Here is a 22,236-nt window from a genome sequence, read left to right on the forward strand (position 1 = left end):
TAGAAGAAACTCCTTTGTTTTCGAGGGTGAGTTAACGTCTCCCTCAACTTTGGCAATCCAAGGCTCTGAGTCGATGGAATCTTTCCAGCAAGCTAATAAATGAGATGAAACAATAAGTGGTGGTCAACTGTTGCCTTCACAAGAGTGGATAAAGCCTTTGAATGGAATTTTGAAGCTCAATTGGGATACGGCTTTGGACAAATCCAACAAGTTGATGGATGTGGGAGTAGTGGCACATGACTGCCATGGTGCAGTGAGGGCTGCAATGTGCACGAGTGTCTCCTACATCACTGATCCCTCATATGCGGAGGCAATGGCCGTGTGGAAGGCAACCAACTTTTGCTGTGACAAGGGTTTTTTAAAGGTCATTTTTGAAGGACGTTCCATGCATGTTGTCTCTGCTTTGCGTAATTCGGACTCTAGCTAGAGTACATTTGGGCAGCTGATCGAAGATACAGAAATCCGAATCCATAGTTTACAAGAATATGAGGTTAGACATACCCGGAGGGAAGCTAACAAAGCTACCCACCGTTTGGCCAATGTAGCTTTGATAAATCTGTTAGATCAAATTTGGATAGACGAATGTCCTTCTTCTGTCCGGAGCATTAAGTTTGCTCATATCTTTTTTATCAATGATATATCTTCTTTTCAAAAAAAAAAAAAAAACCAATAATTAAGTTATGGGGATGAGTTTGATTTGTCAATATCTAAGAGTTATTAATGATTTTTTTGTTAAATATTTAATCACATATTTTAACATAGGCTAAACTAAAGTGAGAGAGCGACCCTTACAATGGATGCAAAGGCCAAAGTGTGAGAGGCGCCGGTTGAACAAATATTATAAATAATTGGATTTTGCATCTCCCAATTTCTTGTATCCTGCGCCACAAAAGGAATAAAAATCTCTTAATCATTTATTTTTCTATAAACTCCTGGGCCGACAGCGGAGTGGATCTACTTCAACTTGTAAAAGAATTAAAGAAATGGTCTAGTTTTTTAAAAACGTACCCTTTAATTCTACACCTTTGGAGTTAATTGGTATTGTAGGGTATTAAGTTTTCAATTTCTTATATATATATATATATATCAGCTTCCGGCTCATTCTTAAGGTTAAAAGTATAATTATTATTATTATTATTTTTTCCAAATTTTTAGTTGGATCACTTTCTTCCACTCAACAAAAAAGAAAAGAAAAGAATTGGCACATGTTCCATGTACCCTATCGATTGTGTACACAAGTTTTTGTTTTTAGTTAGCATGATCAAATGGGTTTGTATATAAAATTGTTGATTTTAAAATCTTTTTAATATATATGTCGCTAGTTCTATTATTTAGATTTTATTTTTTGAGCAATTTTATGTACTTTTCGGTTTCATACATTTATGTTTCCTTTGTTATTAGAATAATATTAAGGGTTAAACACTTTTTTAGTCCCTGAGTTTTGATAACTTTATTTTTTAGTCCCTGAGTTTCAATTCGCATCACAGATGATAGAATTAGCGGGCACGGGGGTGGTCTCGGCCACCCCCAAGGGCAAAACCCTAAACCCGAATTTTTTTTTTTTGTCCAGGGGGTGGCCGAACCACCGTATGGGGGTGGTTCGGCCACCCTAGACCGGCCGGCCACCTCCCTGGCCAAAATGGGGGTGGCCAGCCACCCCCATGGTGGCCAAGGGGTGGCTGAGAACACCCCCTTTTTTTTTTTTTTAGTTTTTTCAATTTTTTTTTTTTTCAGTTTTTTAATTGATTTTTAAAGATTTTTTATTTTTAATTTTTTTATATAGTGCCACGTGTCAACTTCTGAGGTTGACACGTAGCGGACCATTAGTTTTTGGACGGAGAAGTTAACTGAGGTACTAATTTGGTCATTTCCCAAAATTGATGTATCATCTGTGATGCGAATTGAAACTCAGGGACTAAAAAATAAAGTTGTCAAAATTCAGAGACTAAAAAAGTGTTTAACCCTAATATTAAATACTACACCTCAATCTTATTGGCTAAGGTGATGGGCAACTCTTTTATTTTTTAAAAAAGAGTAATGCTAAAAACTATAACCTCATCCCACTAAATTAATGTGACAGTGCCTATTAACCCTCGGATGAACCATGCATTTTTTTTTTTTTTTTTTTTTTTAAAAAAAAAAAGTTTGATGAGCACTATTACGTTAGCCCAGTGAGATGAGGATGGGATGAGAGTGTGATTTAATTTAGTATTTCTCTTTTATTAAGGGCTTATGTGAATTGCTAATGAATACTGTCATGTCAACTTAATGAGATGGGGTGAAATGAGGCTATAATATTTAGCATTATTCTTATTACTACGACTTACTTGAGAGTATGACCGTCAATTTTTGATACGACCAAAACTCGACATGCAACATAAGGGCTGACAATTTTTTACACGACCCGCGAACCCGACACAAACTAAATACAAAATTAGTGAGTTAATATTGAAGAGTGTGACCTAGCTATTTAATTACATTGGTTGAGTTGCGTTATGGTTTACCTATATAGTCTTATACACATGCCTTGACACGACCAGAATTCAACGTGCGACATTAGGGTTGACAATATTCGACATGATTTGCAAACCCAACACAAACTCAACACAAAATTTTTATTGGGTTAGTATTGAAGAGTGTGACCTATTTAATTAAATTGATTGGGTTATAATTGACTTATCTATATAGTCTTATACTATGTCTCAATAAGAGGCGAACCCGACACGTAAGCACGAATCGATAAGAATTGAGATACACACCAGTAGTCTAGTCAGTCAGGGAATCATTTATTAGTTTCGTCGTGTAATCTTCATGATTCTTGAAGAACTTCTCTTAACAGACCTCCCGGCCAGGATCATATATAGAAAGAGTCATTGGAGAGAGTAAAATGTATTGAAGCGACCGAGTGGATGTCAGCAGTATGGCATGGCAGGGATGGTTTAACCAGATCGATCACATTTCAATGATATCTGAACTGAGTTACGTACCTTTTTGTTGGTCCAGCTAGGTGGGAATACTCGAGAAATAGCTGCAAAAATTGGGATCAGAACATGGGGTTGCTCAAGGCTCAACCTTCTCCCATCATCCAGCCAACGTAGAGGTCAAACCACTAGTGTAATTGCCTTTACAGGATGCCATTGGCACCGTCTAATCATCTCTAAGAGAACAAAATGCTTAAAGACATGCCCACTTGTTAGTGCAAGCTAGAAAATTGCATTATTCTATGGTGGAAAGTAATGTGGGGACTATCATTTCATCCACCTGAAAGTGACTTTCTTCAATATTTTGAATTAATTAAACATTTATTTATTTTCCATGGGGAAATACAAAATGGTTAATTTGCACTCTATTCAAATCCATGCAATACCCCCAGAAGCTAGCATACACTGGATTGCTCTTTTTTATATTCACAAAAGTATAAGAGAACGCACCAACTGATGCTGATCATCATATCATCGATCGATCCCATGGATCTATGCCGGCCATCAAAACCCATGAAGTACTACTGCCTCTCGCATATATGCCCGCCCCCCTACGTTGACAAAAATACTAAAATATTTCTGATATGGGTCCTTTTTCTAATGAGAATGCCAGGATTCACGGATGAAAATCGGCTGATTTTTTTTCTATTCATGGGGTAATTGATGTCAGCGTTACATCATTGCCCATACAAAATAAGATGATCATATATATTATTTTGCATATTAACTGCTCAATAAATCAATACTTGCCAACTACCATATTATATATTTTGCTTATGGAATCATATATATATGGCCAAACTGGTCAATTAGATATTACCCTGGCCTATATATTGATGGTATATGTACTGCAATGATCATATGATTCATATCACAATCAGCTTCCAGATTTTATTCATACACTGCTTAAAAAAAACATCAAACAGTAGAAGTGGGTCTCTCCCAAATAACAGTTTCTTCCCCTTGAGGCCTTGATGACTTTGAACTACAAAGAAAGACAAACCCCACAAAAATTACAGCCTTTGAATTTATGCCCCCATTGAATACAGACATATGAAGCTCAATACAATCCAGATTCATGTAATCGCAGCCTTTTATGGCCTTATCGGATGCCGAGATCGATCCTTACCAAAACTGCTCATATCATCCCCCACAATTTCCAAACCAGGATACAACTATTGCATTATTTTTCTTCTTCTTCTATGCCTATATATACAACCAGGGAAAAAAAAAAAAAAAGAGGATGAAAACATGTTAAAGAAACAAATGGATCACCTTATAAAATGAATCACAGGAAGAAGCAAAATCCGCCATTAAACATCAGCCGGTGACTCACAAATGCTCTCTAAGTGAGGCCTCCATACACCAACACGGCCTCGCCGTCGATCCCTTTGCGTGGAAAGCTTCTCCGAGAGTATTTCACTCAAGTACCGATCAGATACCAAAAGGTTTGTCATGGACGCACCGTTGCTGTTGGCGTTGCTGTCGGCCTCTCTTTTTTTCTTTCTCGTCGATGATCTTGACCGAGTTTTCTCCGGGGTTGAAGGCACCGGCATGAGGAAGTATATCTTCCCGCGTTGAAGCTCTGCGTCCGGCTGGACTATCACAATCTTCGGGACACAGCCGTCGTCGGACGACGAAGAGGGTTTCTTCAGCACGTGCTTAGGGTGAGCTTTCATGATCTCGCTCGCTCGGATACTCCCGCTGATCTCTTCCACGCGGCCATTGGAGTGCACTATGCGAATCACGTCGAGCGCTCCGCACGGTAGAATGCAAGAGATGCAGCATCTTATGGTGTTTTTCATGGCTCCTCCTCTCTCATGGAAGAAGTAGAAGAAAGATAAAAATATATATATATATATATATATAGAGAGAGAGAGAGAGAGAGAGAGAGAGAGAGAGAGAGAGAAAGAGAAAGAGAAGGGTCTTTTCTTTTATGCCTAGCTAATCTCAATGAGAGTGGGAATCAGTCACCCAAAAAGTGTTGTAGCAAATTATGTTTATATTATACTTTCTTTCTGCTTTTGGTGGGGTGAAATTTTTTTTCAGCACTTGCTTGGGATGAAATCCATGACATGAATAATTGCATAACACTCTGTGCTTTGCCTTTTGGATCCATCATTTTGGCCCCCCTCTCCTTTCCCCTTCACCAGGTTCAATAATTTCGGGTTGGGTTTGAAAGGTTGGGGGCTCAAGGGTGACCCGGCATGCGTGTTTCAATAGGAATGTGACACATGGCAAGACACAATTGAAAGAGTTGCAAATAGTTGGTGAAGGTAGTAGTGTAGGGTCAAATGAGAGGAAGATGTGTTTGTTTGTATTGAATTGTGAATAGAGGATGATCGAGAAAGGGGATTAAGATTTTTTCAAATTATTTGTCTGAATTTGAGAGAATTTGAACAAATAATTGTGAGAGACCACTTATAAGACTCAATTACCCAACTACTTATCCGATCAGGTAAGTCTTATAAGTAGTTTTTCACGATCATCTGTCTAGATTTTCTTAAATTCAGATAAATAATTTGATAGGATCCGATCAAAAATTGAGATTGCAGAGAAAATCTTCTTTTGAGAGAGGAGGTTGTGATCTTTCAATATCCCCAAGCAAGATCATGTGGGTTGTGGCTTTCATTGGAAAGTGAGGTGTGAAAGACTTGTTTTACTTTATCTCTTCTGGTTTCAGATTTGTGAAGTGCTTTGACTCAATTGAAGCTGCTGGTGCTACTAGCCAATTTTTACAAGTGAAATTCTAAAGCAACGCACTGTTTGAGCACGTGTTGGTTGTCTTTTATTTTTATCATCTACTTGATTATTTTCCTCACTAGAAAAAGTTGAACCTTTAATCACTTTTTGATAACTCAGTTGTACTGAAAGAAAGAAGGATGAAAGGAATGGGTGTAGATATTGTCAATTGATTGACGATGTTAGAATTGTCTTGAATAATTTGCGGGATCGGCAGGTGAATTATGTTAGAAGAGAGGTAAATAGAGCCGTTTTTTCTAGTGGACGAACAAGTTCACGCGAAGAAAACGTCACATTGTATTCTTAACATCGTAATCGTTGAACGTTGCGTTCAAGCTCATATTCATCGATCGATGAATAAGCTAGCCCATACACGCAAACAAATATTTACTTGATGGTAATTAAAAACTATCACCAAACCTAACTAGAAAGTAGAAACCAAAATACAATTTTGTTTAATGTTAATGTGTTTTGGTTGGTAGTTTTTGTTTTGAGTTGATTGTTTTCATTTCTTGTTTGCTTGCAGTGGTTAAGTGATTCGTTTGGAATTGAAGTAAACCATGAAATTCAAAAGTAAGGTAATGATACTAAGAAAATTCTTGGTGCTCATCTCTTAGTTATATGATTTGATTTGATTTGTGAATAATTTCATATTGACCTAGGACTATTTTATCTCTAAAGCTAACCAAGAGATTTGCTATAAGAAGACAAGGTAGTTAATACTGTTTTAGATAGTTTGATTGCCTACTAATTTTTGGTAATGTCCCATCCAAAATGTGGCCCGCCAATTAAATAGGTTGAGATGTAGATGTTAGTGGGCAACATGTGAGCAGGTATGGAGGGGAGGGTCCATTCAAGGGTTTCTGATATGGCAATGCCTTTCTTATCATTAAAATCCATATGCTAACTTAGCTTCCCTTAAAGTCAATACATCCATGCCCATCCAATGGAAAAATCTCTTATTCAAATCATTTCGCCTTGGTATATAGGTCCTCACAAATATGCCATCCAAATGAGGTTGCGTCCTTTAATAATGTACTTCTAACCTGAATTGGGATTCACAGCAATTAATTGTCTGAATTACAACGGGAAAAATGCTACCTCTTAAACATATAACATGTTGAGTATATTTTCATCAGGTTTTTGTGCTTTATGTTATAGAAAAGCTTTGAGATAAAAACTGTCTTTTGGTTTACTCAAGAAGAAGCATTTCTTCAAAAGTGAAGAAAAAACATTTTGAAATAAAATTTTTATGACTACTCAATAACATGCCACATTTTTAATTGGTAGCATTTTTTTATGCCGTTCAATGCAAAGAGTGGCTTGAATTCACATAATTTTATAATTTACAATTTTTTTTGAAATTGCAGTGGATCCTGATGCATATGAGACCCACGTGCTCAAATAAAATTTAGATTGTCCGGCCATCTAATTGAACATGTGTGTCCCATACAAAATTTCTCATATTACTTACTTAAATTGCCAATAATTCAGACAAATAATTATTGTGGATCCTTATTCCTTCAACATATGCCTTTTTTTTTTTTTTTCCCAATAAGTTTCAACATATGCCCTTAGAAACTAGATTCTCTAGCTTTCCCTTAGATGGAAGAAATGCTCTTTAGCCCCCATTCCCTTTGTTGTATAGCATAAAAAAGAATTTTTTATTTTTTATTTTTATAAAATAAAATTAAAAAAAATATATATCTTTAGCATGGGCCTACGAAAATTGGGTTTTTATTTTTTTATTTTTTTTTATCTAATTTTGTGAGAATTGACATGCATTTAAACACATGCCAGTTTAATATATTGAATTAAAATAATTTTCTCCAACAAAATTTGTTCTACAAAGTTTGGCAAGTTTCATGTCTTTATTTTCTTCCTATGAATAAATAATAATAATAATAATAATAATTATTGAAACAGAAACTTAATACAAAACAGTAGCAGAAAAAACTATAAATCAGATAATAAGCAGTAACAAAAAAAACTTTTGAGCTACAGCCTATCGCCAAAAACAGAGTAATCAGTTAACATCAAACATGTTAGCAAGAAAGGCATCATGACTCGGCAAATCTTCCATTCAATGAAGAATCGTTTACATTCATTGAACGAAGGTACCCTTCTTGCCTTTGACATTATCACCATCTTCATCCATGATAGATGCATCATGTCATCTGGCATTCCTTTTAATCCCAATCAAGATAAACGTGGTAGCCAAGCCAAGCCAGATTTAGTGACAGAATCAGGGAAAAAGTTTCCATCCAAAAATATTTTCAGCCTATAAAAAAAGAAAAGAAAATAAAAGAAAGAGTAATGATAAATACCCCCAAATATCATCTTTTTATCCACCAAATCTGATGTGGCGTGGTCCTCAACCAGTAATGCTATGTATCTCCTACATATCCACCAAATCTGATGGGGTAGAATTCTTCAATTTCTACCTGCAAAATTAACAATTAACATCTGTTTGGCGACCCCATTTCAGTTGTTTTGTATAGCAAGTCAGCCTATAAAACTGATAGAGCTCCACGCCACTCCACTTAGGACCATAAGTCCAAGCAATCAAGGAATGAGAGTCCTAACCAAGATGGGAAGCCAAAGAATAGCCCTACATGCAATAGAAGAAGAAATCTAATAGAAGTTCTATTTATCTTCTTAGGACGTAGTAGTAGTTGTCTAATATGAGTTGTAGTAGTCATAGGTAGTCTAAGTTTGGCACTAGCTCTTTACGTGTTGGATTAGTATTAGTATTACATATTGCTTTCATAAACAAAAGTAGTATAAATAAGGAGTCAGTGTAAGTAACTGTTAGAAATGAATTATTAAGTAAAAGCTTGTTTGTTTTCAAAAGAAGCTTTTGTGATCTCTCCTACCCAAAAAGAGTTAATGTATTATGGGGATTCATAAAAAACTGTGGATAGGGATGTACTAATTAGTGAACCAAATTTGCCGAAAGGACACCCCTTTCTAGCACTCCAGGAAGCAGCAAATTCAAATTTACTGGACGTTGTTGAATGTTGGCTACTTGGCTTCCGAGGCATGTTAGAAATTTCATATATGTCCATAATGGCACATCAGTAATTATGATACAACTTATTCCATTAACCATCAGATCATGGGAGATCATGGGAATCCATTTTCCTCATTGTGTGTGATAGTGCTGATTTTTCTCCTTAATTGCAGGAGAAAAATCAGCCATCACTTAGTCAGTCTTTTGATTGAAGGGGTCCCAGATCTAGCCTATAAATAAACAGTCTGTGTAATCTATCAATAAGGCATTCAGTAGGCAGATAACAGAAGAACCTCTCTAAAATTCTTTTTTCAGAATCTATAATTTTTGCTAACAATGTTTCATCAAATTCGTTTGAGCAAAACATGGCTGGAGGTATTTATATAATCAAATTCTTATTTACATTATTAAATTAGCATTTGATTTATATTAAGCTAACATGTGATATCACAGCTTGCCTTTATGCCAATTTGCTCAGCGTTAATTGCCTATTTTATTGTTTTGGTTCGCGTATTGTTTTGCATCAGTGTCTAAGAGGTTTTGTTTTGCATATGTGCCTAAGAGATTTTGAAATAACTATAAAGCATGAGAAACTTTGCACTAACCCGAAACTTGCAGCTCCTTGAAATATTTTATAAATGCTTTAGCAGTAAAGCATGAAACCAAAACTTGTAGTGCTACTGGGTGAAAAATAAATTTAACTTCTAATATACCAAGTGTGTGATAGTGTGCAACAAAATATTTTGCATATGCCTAAGAGATTTTGAAATAGCTATAAAGCATGAGAAACTTTGCACTAACCCGAAACTTGCAGCACCTTGAAATATTTTATAAATGCTTTAGCAGTAAAGCATGAAACCAAAACTTGTAGTGCTACTGGGTGAAAAATAAATTTGACTTCTAATATACCAAGTGTGTGATAGTGTGCAACAAAATATTTTGCATATGCCTAAGAGATTTTGAAATAGCTATAAAGCATGAGAAACTTTGCACTAACCCGAAACTTGCAGCACCTTGAAATATTTTATAAATGCTTTAGCAGTAAAGCATGAAACCAAAACTTGTAGTGCTACTGGGTGAAAAATAAATTTGACTTCTAATATACCAAGTGTGTGATAGTGTGCAACAAAATATTTAAATTGCAAAATTTAAAAGAGACAAATATGTTGTTGATAAAGTGAAAACTCTATGAAGAGAAAAACCACTTCGGGGCAGCAAAACCCATGATATCCACTATTCAGAAAACAAAGCTAATACATAAAAATTAACACTCACATACCCCGATGCAGCGATCGTCCCGATGACTCTGGCATGAAACTCATCATGAACGCTTACCAACCAAGTCTCCTACTTAAAGGGGTCTTCAATGGAATCTTTTACCTTATGGCTAACCCCTAAGATAGACTTCACACGAATAGTTGAGCACACACTGACAACGGCTAGAGAGCTACCGGATATTCAATTCTTCATAAATACCCTCTCTAAGCACTATGAAATTCCATGTTGAATTCTTACAAGTTATAAGCCTAGAGCCATCTATTTATAAGCTTACAGAAAACCTAATTCTGTTCAAATTCGAACTCTGGCAAGTAGCGTTTGGACAGTCACTTAAGCTGCGTCCGAATAGTCTTCTGCGACCGCCTTTCGAGAATAGCGCAATTATTCCCAAAACAAGACCTAGTCCAGACGGCTTGACCGAGCGTCCGGACAATCAACATTGTCACTCATTTCCGCATCTGTAAAGGAGACCCAAAATATTCACTGGGTAGTGTCTGGGCGTGTTGCCATGTCTTCTGGACATCTGATAAAACCTTCCCAATTAGTGTCTTTTGAAATCTGAATCTGTGTAGAACTCGGAGTAGCTTGACCTATCGTCCGAACGGTGTAGCTCTGTCGTTTAGACAACTGCAACGGCTGAAGCTTCTAGACACTGAGGGGCGTCCGGACCCCTTCAAAGGCCCGTACAGACGGTTGCATAGGAATTTGGGATTTCTGACTTAGAAATAGCATGGAATCTTCATGGACATCTTCTAGAAGCTTGTGAACAGACACATGACATGAATTGAGACATTGTCCATAATATTTGAAGACTCTGAATTGAACCAATATTCCTGTTAAAAAGCAACATTTACATAAAGTGTTTTTGTCAACCAGAATGTTGTCAATGTAAAATACTAACACCGGGAAACCCACAATGAACTCCGGCCGACTGCCCCTCACTTCCAACACCGGCGAAAAACTGCAAAAAGTTGAGCGGGTTTTGCCGAATGCAATAGGCGCCGGCCCATTGTGGTCGGCGTTGTTCCATGTAAGGAGAGGCCGTTTTCCAACAGCCTTTCCCCGTCACCAAGACTAGCGGCCCTTGCGAGCCGCCTGGATAAAGGATGAACGGCTACGTGGGTCGCTGCTTGGAGGCCGGCGTTCATGGTGAAAAAAAAAAAAAAAAATTGAGGAAGAAGGAAGAAGACGACGACGCAAAAGCTCAAAATCTTATGTGTTTCAAGTTAAAGGGTTGGGAATTCGGGTAGGGTTTCAAACTTATAAAATTCGGGTCTAGAGTTTGGGCTATTAGGTATGGGTTTATTTTGACCAAAGCCCTATCTAATTTTAAAAAAAAAAGGTTATTAATTGGGCTAACCCAAAAGCCCAAGTAGCCCATCCGGATTTTTTAATGTATTAGAAGCCCAACCTATTTAATACTGAATAATGTAAAGAATGAGATAAATAAAATTGTGATATGAGTACATATTAAATTGCATGGTATAATGGTCTTAGTAAGTAGCCTTAGACACTTTATACTTGGAGAATCCAAGTTCTAAACCTCACATGCCCCATATGAGCTCAATTGTTCATGTGGGGTTTAGAACTTGGGTTCTCCAAGTATAAAGGGCCTAATAGTACTTACTAAGACAATGACCATGCAATTTAATTTTATTTCTCTTATGATTTACATTGTTCAGTATTAAAATTTTTGTTTCTTTAATACATGAACTTATGAATATATTTAATTTTTAATTTATATTGTTTAAATATAAATTGCTTGATGCTTAAACCTAAGAATAATTAACAATACTATAGATGCTAATTTATGTTTACGGTACTATCCAATAATACAATGTCTAGAAAGTTTTGTCTAAGGAAAGTCTTGAGATTTATGAGTGTCATTGTGATCTCCCCTTGCTTTCTTAGGAACTCACTTGGTTGTACCTTGGAGAATATTGTTTACCCCATTTTCATATTGGATTGTTTTATTTCTCGGGTTATTTTTGGGCATCTATACAGTTATTAGATGTTAATAAAGTTGTAATTATTATAATAATTTTGGAAGAGCCAAAACATCCCAATTTTAGAATAATAATTGCATCATGATTATACACATGACCTTCATAAAGAAAAATAACATCGATGTTGTAATTAATTCATAAATTTAATTACTTATCCCCACAAGGAGGTTTATATTTTTATGACTTAATTAGAATAAGATAACAAATTTAGTATTAAAAGTAAAATTTTTCTTAGGCCCACAAGTACGGAAAATTTTATTTATTAATATTTAAATTTTTAGTCTTATTTATTAATAAAAAGATTAAATTTCATGTGTGATGTAACTTTTGCTCACAGGTAGGTTGAAATTTACTATTAAATTAGCATTGATTAATTTAAAATAAAATTAATTTCATAGCATAAAATTTTTTATTTTTCCTTGATTATTGCAGTTATTTCTACTACTGTTATTGAAAGTAATGTTTCAATGCTGAATGAAAATAATTTTTTGAATGGAAGGAAAATTTGTTTTTTTATTTGGGGTGCATGGAACTTGACTTGGCGCTCCGTGTGAACGAACCACCCGCCTTCACGGGCATAAGTACACTACAAGAGATTGCAAAGCATGAGTAGTGAGAGCGATCTAATCGCTTAAGTCTCATGTTTATGAAATCTCACGTCATTAAGGGCATTAGGAGTTCTATCTTAGAATGCTGTAAAGCAAAAGAGTTCATCTAATCCAGTGAGGAACAATTTGTTTAGTTCCGATAAGGACTTGGCAAGCACCCCAATGAAGAAGCTTTCAAGCAAAACCTTTGACAATTCCAGAAGTGTGTGACAACACATTATGGAAATGAGGGATATGTTAGCTCAACTAAAGTCCTTAGAGGTTGATATATCTGAGTTATTTTTGGTTCATTTCATCTTGAACTCTCTCCCTTTTGAATACATTCCTTTTAAGATATCCTATAATACACATAAAAATAAATTGTCAGTAAATAAAGTTCTGACCATGTGTGTTCAAAAGGAGGAGAGGTTAAAGTATGAGAAACCACAAAGTGTTCACTTTGTGGCTGCTCATGATAAAGGAAAGACCAAGACAAGCAAAAGTGCCCTACACTTCATGAAAGAAAACAAGTAGTCAATCAAGAAATATGACAATAAGGATACTTGTTTCTTTTGCAAGAAAAATGGGCATATGAAGAAGGATTGCCAAAAGTATCAAAGGTGGCTCGAAAAAAAAGAGAATATCATATTTCTAGTATGTTATGAATCTTTTTCTGTTGAGGCTCCTTGTAATACATGGTGGATTGATTCTGGTTTTACAACCCATATTGTTAATACAATGCAGGTTTTCTCAACACAAGGTAACCAGCAATGAACAACAGGTTTACTCATAAAATAAATAGCTTTCTCATGTGGAGGCAGTTGAGACTTTTAGATTAATTTTGAAAAAAATTGGATATGTTTTGGATTTGGATAATGTATTTTTCATTCCATATTTTTCTAGAAACTTGATTTCAGTTTCTAAATTGGATATTATTAGTTTTGGTTTTTTATTCATAAACTCTACCTTTAGTATTTTTGAAGGTGAGAATTTTATTGGTGGTGGAATCAAAATTGATGGTTTATTCAAAATTGATCTAGATCCCAATTTTGAAAACAACAATTTATCATTGCATACTAATGTTGACACAAAGAGGAGCCGTATGAATGAGAACTCCACTTTGTTATGGCACAGGAGATTGAGACATATCACTATAGAGAGAATCAAAAGATTAGTAAATGATAGAGTTTTAAAATCTCTTGACTTTACTAATTCTGGTACTTGTGTAGATTGCATAAAGGGAAAGCAAACCAATAAGACCACTAAAGGTACCAAAATGAGTTATGAGATTTTTGAAATCATACATACAGATATATGTTGACCTTTTCCTACTCCCTACCTGAATGGTTAAAGATATTTTATATCTTTTATTGATGACGATACACAATATATGTATCTTTATTTTCTAAATAATAAGGTTGAAGCATTAAATGCTTTTAAGACTTATAAGGTAGAAGTAGAGAAGCAAAAGGAAAAGAAAATCAAGATCGTAAGATTTGATAGAGGTGGAGAGTGTTATGGAAGGTATACAGAAAAATGGATAAATGATAGGTCCATTTGTGCAATTTCTTGAAGAAGAAGGCATTATTGTTCAATACACAATGCCTGGCACACCACAACAAAATGGTGTAGCAGAAAAAATAAATCGCACAATTATGGACATGGTAATTTTGAGCTACTTCTATTTTTATGGAGTGAAGCCTTAAAAACTGCTGTGTATGTATTAAACTGGGTCCCATCCAAGGTTGTCCCTAAGACACCTTTTGAATTATGGAATGCATGGAAACCAAGTTTAAATCACTTACACATATAGGGTTGTCTTACTGAAGTGAGGATTTACAATTCAAATATAAAGAAATTTGACCCAAGAATAACTAGAGGTCATTTTATTAGCTACGCAGTCAACTCCAAAGGGTTTAGGTTTTATTTTCATTTTCATAGTACTAGAATTGTTGAGTCTATAAATGCAAAAATTTTAGAGGATTTTGAACATAGTGGAAGTACATATCCTCAAAGGATTGAATTAGAGGAAACACAAAAGTTGATTGAAGCTCCTTTATCTAAAGGACGTTTGATTATGCTTAAGGAAATCCAAACTGATTACCTTGAACTACAATCAATTTCAGAACAATCAACTCATGTAGAACAAGTTCAGAATGAACCTACTCAACCTTCTCCAAATGAGGAGGAAGTAGGATTAAGAAGATCCTCTAGGATATGTACACCAGTAATTTCTAGTGATTATGTTGTATACCTCCAAGAGTCCGATTTTGATGTTGGGCCTAAGGATGATCCAAATTCTTTTTCACAAGCCATGAGTGGATATCACTCCACATTATGGTTAAAGACCATGAAGGAATAAATGGAATCCATAGCTAAAAATCAAGTCTGGCATCTCGTTTACTTACCGAGGGAGCTATAGCCGTAGGCTGCAAATAGGTTTACCAAACTAAGAAGGATGCTTCCAGTAATGTTGAACGAAATAAAGTTAGACTTGTTACCAAGGGTTTTACACAAAAAGGAAGGCATTGATTATCATGAAACATTCTCTCCAGTATCAAAGAATGATTCATTTAGGATAATCATGACATTAATAGCTCATTTTGATCTAGAGTTACATCAAATGGATGTGAAAACAACCTTTTTGAATGATGATCTTGAAGAAGAGATCTACATGAAACAACTTGAAGGTTTTTATAATAACACTCAGAAAGCTTGCAAACTAAATAAATCTATTTTTGGGCTAAAACAAGCCTCCCGTCAATGGTATATCAAATTGCACAAAGTTATTACCTCATATGGTGTTATTGAAAACTTTGTTGATCCAATTTATATATCTTAAGATTAGTGTTAGTAAAATCATTTTTACAGTCCTATATATAGATGATATTTTGCTTGCAAGTAATAATTTAGGTTTTCTATATGAAACCAAAAAGTTCATCTCTCAAAATTTTGAAATGAAGGATTTGGGTGAAGCCTCTTATGTTATTGGCATAGAGATTCACAGAGATAGAAAATAAAGAATATTAAAATTGTTTCAAAATTGTCGATTCTATAGCAAGACCAATCAATATCTTCTGCGATAATCGTGCTGCAATATTCTTCTCTAAGAATAATAAAAGTGGAAGTAAAAGTAAGCATATCGATATCAAATATCTTCGTGTGAGAGAGAATATCAAAATGAATGATGTGTACGTTCATTGAGCATATTAGTACTGAATTGCTGATTGTGGATCCTATTACTAAAGGTTTACTGGTAAAGCTGTTTAAAATTCATGTGAAACATATGTGGTTCATTGATTCATTTTGTATCTAGTTCTTTCTACTTAGTCTATAAACATTAAGTTATTGTTAAAAAAGTTTTGTGCACATTTGTTACCTTATCCATGGAGATAAAATTAAAGTTGGACAACTTATGAAAAGTTTATTCATAAAGTTTGATTGTCCATATAGTATTCATTTAAAGAATATGATATACGCAATGCATTGGAGAGACAGCTTATTATATAAAGTTTTACTGTCATGATTTATGTGTAGTATTCGTTGTGTGAATTTGGAGGATTCCATAAATGGTAGGAATAAATAAAGTGATGGTCATCTTGTAGAACCGAACAGAATAAGAAATTATATGTGTCATAAGGGTAAAGTGAGAGAATGTTGGAAATTTCATATATGTCCCTAATGACACATCAGTAATTATGATATGATTTATTCCATTAACCATCGGATCATGGAAGATCATGGGAATCCATTTCCTAATAGTGTGTGATAGTGTGCTGATTTTTTTCCTTGATGGGAGGAGAAAAATCAGCAATCACTTAGTCAATTCTTTGATTGAATGAGTCTCTGATAAATAAACAGTCTATGTATTCAATCAGTAAGACATTCAGTGGGTATAGATTAGAAGAACCTCTTTAAAATTCTTTTTTCAAAATCTCTGATTTTTGCTAACAAGGTTTAATCAGATTTGTTTGAGTAAAGTATGGCTGAAGGTATTTATATAATCAAATCTTTCTGTTGCTTATTTATATTATTAAATTAGCATTTGATTTATATTAAGCTAACCAGGCACAACATTTTCTTAAGAAGATTCACAATAAAATCCCCAGGAGCATTATAAATAACCCAAATCTCAATAACAAAGGCTCCTCGAGCTGCAAATTTCCAACCAAAATGTACGTATTATTAGCACTACCAATATGATGTTTCAGAAAAGGCAAAATACAAAAATTTTAAATTCTCACAAAATGATTTGTCATCCACTAACATAAAAAAGAAAAGAAAAAAAAAAAAAAAAGAAAAAAAAAAGGGGGAATAGTTTTCATCCTCATCTACTGGATAGCATAATAATGGAGTCGACAAAAATCCAAACATATTTAATGAAGCTGTTTGGGAAGGTTCCAAATATGGCCACCAGAATTTTAACCGCATTCTAAAATTACGGAATTATGTCTGATCTTGTCACTGCCAGCCAGTCGCCAGATGAGTTCTGGTTATCTGGGTTTTCCGCGGGCTCCACGATGTGCTCTTCAATGGTTTGACTTTGTCAAGAACTTGATCGTCTGCATACTTACGTGGGTGGGCTAGCTCTACCTCGGAGAAAACCGAAATACTTTCCCCTTTCTTTTTCTTTTTTTTTTTTTCTTTTTTTTTTTTTTTTGGGATAAGGATAACTGGATAACTAGCACTTTTGTTGGGTGGAAATTAGGATAAAATCACAAAATCCATAGAGGGGGGGTGGCTTTTGGCCCTTTGGGTGCTAGACGCCTAGACGTAGGAAGTCGGCCTTGTTTTCAAAATTGGTCTGGAGACTCACCCAAGAAATGGATTCTAATTGGGCTCAAGTGCTTATGACCGAGATGGCTCTCAAACATATCACTTTGATGAGTCATAACTCATAAGGTTTTGAAATTCTGTCACCTTCTGGTAACTAGACAACTTAACTCTCTCTCCACCAACCACCTGCCTCCTCCAATTAGCCTGCTGCTGTTCAACCATTCATCAGCCTCCTCCCTTATGCATGTACTCCATGCGCCGTTGTAGCAAACGTGGGTTATACACCCCGTAGTTCGGCCTGTTCCTTTGATCTCATGCAATAGATCTTCTCTATTACAGTACCTCTGGTTACTAGACAACTTAACTCTCTCTCCACCAACCACCTGCCTCCTCCATTTAGCCTGCTGCTGTTCAACCATTCATCGGCCTCCTCCCTTATGCATGTACTTCATGCGCCGTTGTAGCAAACGTGGGTTATACACCCCGTCGTCGTTCGGCCTGTTCCTTTGATCTCATGCAATAGATCTTATCTATTACACTACCTCTGGTTTTTTTTTTTTTTTTTTAGTCTTTTTGATTCATTAGAAATTTTATATTCGAATTTGAACTTCAAAAATATTCGATCTTAATTAATAGTTCTCTACTCTATTGCCACAAATAGTGTCTCATCCTTTACTGAACGACTATCTCTTAAACTTTTCAGCTCCCTCCTAAGCTAGTAAGGAGTTAAGTTAAAATGATTTTTTTTTGGTTGATATTCACATGGTCTACCATGAGTTGCTATAACTAAGTTCGCTGACAGTATTTTTAATTGCCTTCTCCGTCTTTGGGGATTTCATACTACCAAAAAATTGCATTTAATGCCGTTTCTTATAATGTCGTTTTACTCAAACAACACTAATCCATAATTTTACGCCATTTATTATGCAAACGACATAAATTTTACTCCCTTTCATTTTGCTCCATCTATAACCTCTGCAGCATTCCCTCCTTTTCATTTTGCTCGCACTAACCTCTGCAACTCATTTAATGATCCCCCCACGCACCCACTCTCTTGATCTCTCCCTCCAGCTGGCGCCTTCTGCCCAAAATTTCGCACCAAAGTTTGCCCTAAAAATTCCTATTTCTAAGCCTCTCCATTTCAAACGCCTCTCTCTCTCTCTCTCTCTCTCTCTCTCTCACACACACACACACATTCTGCCACCGGTATTATTCTCCTCCTACAATTGGAAGAAGCATTGTTTCAATTCATGTTTCAGGAGCAATTTTTAGGGTCTTTTTTCTGAGAATTGGGTTTCCCTGCATCTTTGCAGCTTGTGGATTTCTTTTGTATGCTCCGTCTGATTTTTCCAAATTCTGGTTTTATTGGTTGTATTTTTGTTAATTTGAAGTTTTGGGCAGACTATGGTGGTTTATTTGCAATTCTGTGTGAATTGTGTTTTGATGTAGTGATTTTCTCCTTGCTATGTGTAGAGGCTTCAAACTTTATGAATAATGTTGTGAATTTCAGTTAAAATTTCTGAAGGTTTTCGGTTTGGCTGTTTTTTTTTTTTTTTTTTTTTTTGGTGCTGGCCGAATAAATATGGATTGGGATTGTCTTATTTTGGGATTTCTATGATAATTTTCAGGTGCTTGGCCGAGTCAGGGGCTGCGATTGATGAATTGCGATTGGGATTTCTGTGATAATATCCTTTTGGACGATTGAGCTAAATTTTCAGAGAGCTGTGGGTTCTTCAATTGTAAACCGGAAGATTCATGTGAGTGGGTTTATTGTTTTCAAGTTATATTATGATAAGATGCTTACAGTAGTTTCACGTAAAGCCTTGGGGAAATTTGGTTCTCAAGCCTACGCATATAACTCCTAATTTTGGTCAAATTCCACATATAGTCCTAAACTTTCAAGTTTCACTCAAACTTGTTTTTCTGTTGATTTCTGTCCTCCACAAGTTGTTTGAATCCACTTATTTTTCAAACTCACTGCAAAGATTGGAGTAAACTTGACCTCCGAAAGTTGGACTCAACTGATTTATTACTCACCAACACCAATGCATCTCAAGTATCACCATCATTCAGAATGGAAGAAACTACATTTATGCATGGTACCTTGTATGCCTCTGCCCTTAAAAGTGGAGAAACCTGCTACTTCTTTTTATATTCTGACATTAATAGTTGGCAAGCATAGAGGAAAATTTTTTGGAGAGGAGAGACAGAGAGTTGCAAGTATATATTTGAGCAAGAAAGTGATTTTTCTTCAAAGTTCATCATCAAGAACCTTCCAGTGCCTTCTTATTGCCATTTGTAATCTTGCAATTTTCAATATTGATGATCTCAGTAGTTTGGCTGCTGACTTAGATCATCTATCCACATTTAGTCCCAAAGATCTTGCTTGTCCCGAGGCCGATAAGAAGGAGACAGACCATGAAACATCTAAGCATACAATAGCATCAGGAGCTGATAGTGAGATGCATTACTGAACCAAAGAGTGTTCTATGCAAATCTAAAGTTTGAATTCTTGGAAATCCTGCTATGCATTTAATAGGTTTTCACCGTATGTACCTTAAATATTTTTTGTCTTGTGATTTTTTTTACTGAATTATGGAAAATGAGGATCTGGGTGGGGTTTGTTTGTTGCTTTTAAATTCTGGTGATTTCATAACATATATTTGATTTTGTAATTTTGGTTGATGGTTGTTTAGATTTTGGGGTTGCTGGGTGGACTTGTGATGTTTTGGAGTTTAATAGTTAGCTTTTACCGTGTTTGGTATTGGTTAGGTATATGAACTAGTCTTCTAGACTTCTACTATTAGTTTTAATTATAAATGAATCATTGATAATTAGTTTTATATATATATAGGTTGACACATAATTTTCTTGAATTTATGGTATATCTCTGAAGGGGTATTGTTTGGAAAATTATGCCTTTAGTGTTGATGCTACTAACACTGGGTTAAACCAAATGGCATAAGATCAACTTGAATAACAGTGATATAACACCTAGCAGAAAATAATTTAACAAATATTAACTTAATATAAATCATGCATGTTAACCTTATTGATCATGGAATTTCAAATTACAATCAACACTCAAAAATATGATTGTTGGAAACGAATAAAGAAAGAAAGAAATAAATACTTTGACAAATGGGTAACTCAAATAAATAAAAATCCTTTAACTAATTAATTTTAGCTAAATATTTGTTTAACTAAATGTGAATGCTAACAACATTTACTTATTTCAGTCTTCACTTAATTTAATTTGGTGTTCCTTTTCAATTATTTAGAGAGTCGTGACCATTATATTTGTCTTACATTTAGCTAGCAACTTCACTTATTTTTGCTTATGTTTGACATTGATGGACGAGTGCTAATTCCATTGTTAATTGAAAAAATGTCATATTGGAATTGGTACTATGATACCAATTCCCCATTTTCATATTGGATTAATTTTTATTCGATAATTAGAAGTTATTTATGATTAATAGTTGTATCTGTTTATCTAACAACATAGCACATTTACTATGTATTTGCAATGTTGTCACGCTATGGATAAGAGTTGGATGTAAAAGTTTAGAGATTCGAGAGAGTATATTAATGGAGTTAAAGAGTTTGTATCATTTGCAGTTAGCAACTCTAAAACTAAAGAATTCATTGTGTGCCCCTATAAGATGTGTTCATTGCACAAGAAACTTAGGCCACAGGAAGTATATGACCATTTAACAGGTGGATCCAGGATGTTTGAAGGTTATATTGATTGGGTATGCCATGGGGAAAAGATTAATGCTTCCCATGATACATAGCCAATAATTGAAGGCTCAAGTTCGGCACCGGTCGATAGGGCGCCAAATCTTGACGAGCATAGAATGTTGCATCAAATATTGCATGATGTTTTCCGTATGCACGATAGTAGAGTAGATGAGGGTGGATCTCAAATGGAAGCTAAAGTTGAAACTATGGAAGAAGTCCAAGAAGACACTGATGACAAGTGTGCGATAAAGTTCTACAATTTGATCAAGGATGCTGACAAGCTACTATATGAGAATACAAAACATAGCAAATTAGGGGCCATTGTACATCTTTAGAGTTGTGGTTAGATTGCTGTCAAAATTAAATTTTATTTTTTGCTCTTTGTATTTTGAATTTTGTAATTTTTTATTTTTGTACACCTATACTGTTTGTTTGTACTTGTTCATTCTCATCAAAATAAAACTGCCTATATTAACTCAATCGTGGGGGCTGAGATTTAAAGGACGTATCGTTTTGATTTTCCTTCACAAATCATGCTTAACATTGGCTATTCCCATTGATTGATGACTGCAGGGCTCTAGCGAGAAGTTTTGGTTCAAACCAGCTTCGCCATGCTTGTAGGCTAAAGAATTTGTTGTGGATCTTTTCTCTTTGTTGTATGATGACTACCCTATTGTGTGTATTCTGGTTGACTAGTTTCAGTACAAGTTCTTGCTAATTGACTTATAGGACTTTTGAAAGGATTTGTAACAGATATAATCTTTCAGTCGGATAGTTTTTAAGATAATTCTATGATATAAAACTTCAAATGATAACAATTTCTCTTAAATAAGTGGTCAAGATAGAGGTATTACAAGGGGATGAAAGGGCCTGATTCCATGGGGGCCATAAAAGAAACTTCAAAGTGAGATTGACGATATATTGGAAAAAGAAAATTGAAAGTGTAAGCGAAAGCAATGGAGAACCAGCTTCACAATGGAGACATGCTCAACAAGTAATTCGGGAAGCAAGTAATTTTCTTGACGATTTTCGAAGGGCTACAGCAACAGAGGTGCAGATATGAAGTCTTACTCATGAAGAATCCCTAGTATCTTGGCAGCCACACCCCG

At 35.2% G+C, this 22,236-nt stretch overlaps 1 protein-coding gene and 1 long non-coding RNA gene across 5 annotated transcripts; one reads left to right on the plus strand and one right to left on the minus strand.

Annotated features, from left to right (window-relative positions):
• Positions 1–3,843: 3,843 nt before the first annotated feature.
• LOC133868459 (uncharacterized) lies at positions 3,844–4,922 on the minus strand. Its single transcript, XM_062305359.1, has 2 exons — positions 4,318–4,922; positions 3,844–4,187 (listed from the first exon to the last, which is right to left on the minus strand). Exons 1-2 carry the CDS (start codon positions 4,784–4,786, stop codon positions 4,165–4,167), a joined length of 492 nt encoding a protein of 163 aa, XP_062161343.1. The 5' UTR covers positions 4,787–4,922; the 3' UTR covers positions 3,844–4,164.
• A 12,442-nt stretch (positions 4,923–17,364) lies between these two features.
• LOC133869897 (uncharacterized) lies at positions 17,365–21,960 on the plus strand. 4 transcript variants are annotated; one of them, XR_009900572.1, is made up of 3 exons: positions 17,365–17,930; positions 19,012–19,140; positions 19,755–21,960. It is a non-coding gene; the product is annotated as an uncharacterized LOC133869897 (long non-coding RNA). The 4 variants fall into 4 exon arrangements; XR_009900569.1 differs by having other exon boundaries at positions 17,365–17,852; positions 19,755–21,959; XR_009900571.1 differs by having other exon boundaries at positions 17,365–17,852; positions 21,104–21,633.
• Positions 21,961–22,236: the final 276 nt, after the last annotated feature.

Source organism: Alnus glutinosa, chromosome 5 (genome assembly GCF_958979055.1).
Source record: "Alnus glutinosa chromosome 5, dhAlnGlut1.1, whole genome shotgun sequence".
NCBI classification, from domain to species: Eukaryota; Viridiplantae; Streptophyta; class Magnoliopsida; order Fagales; family Betulaceae; genus Alnus; species Alnus glutinosa.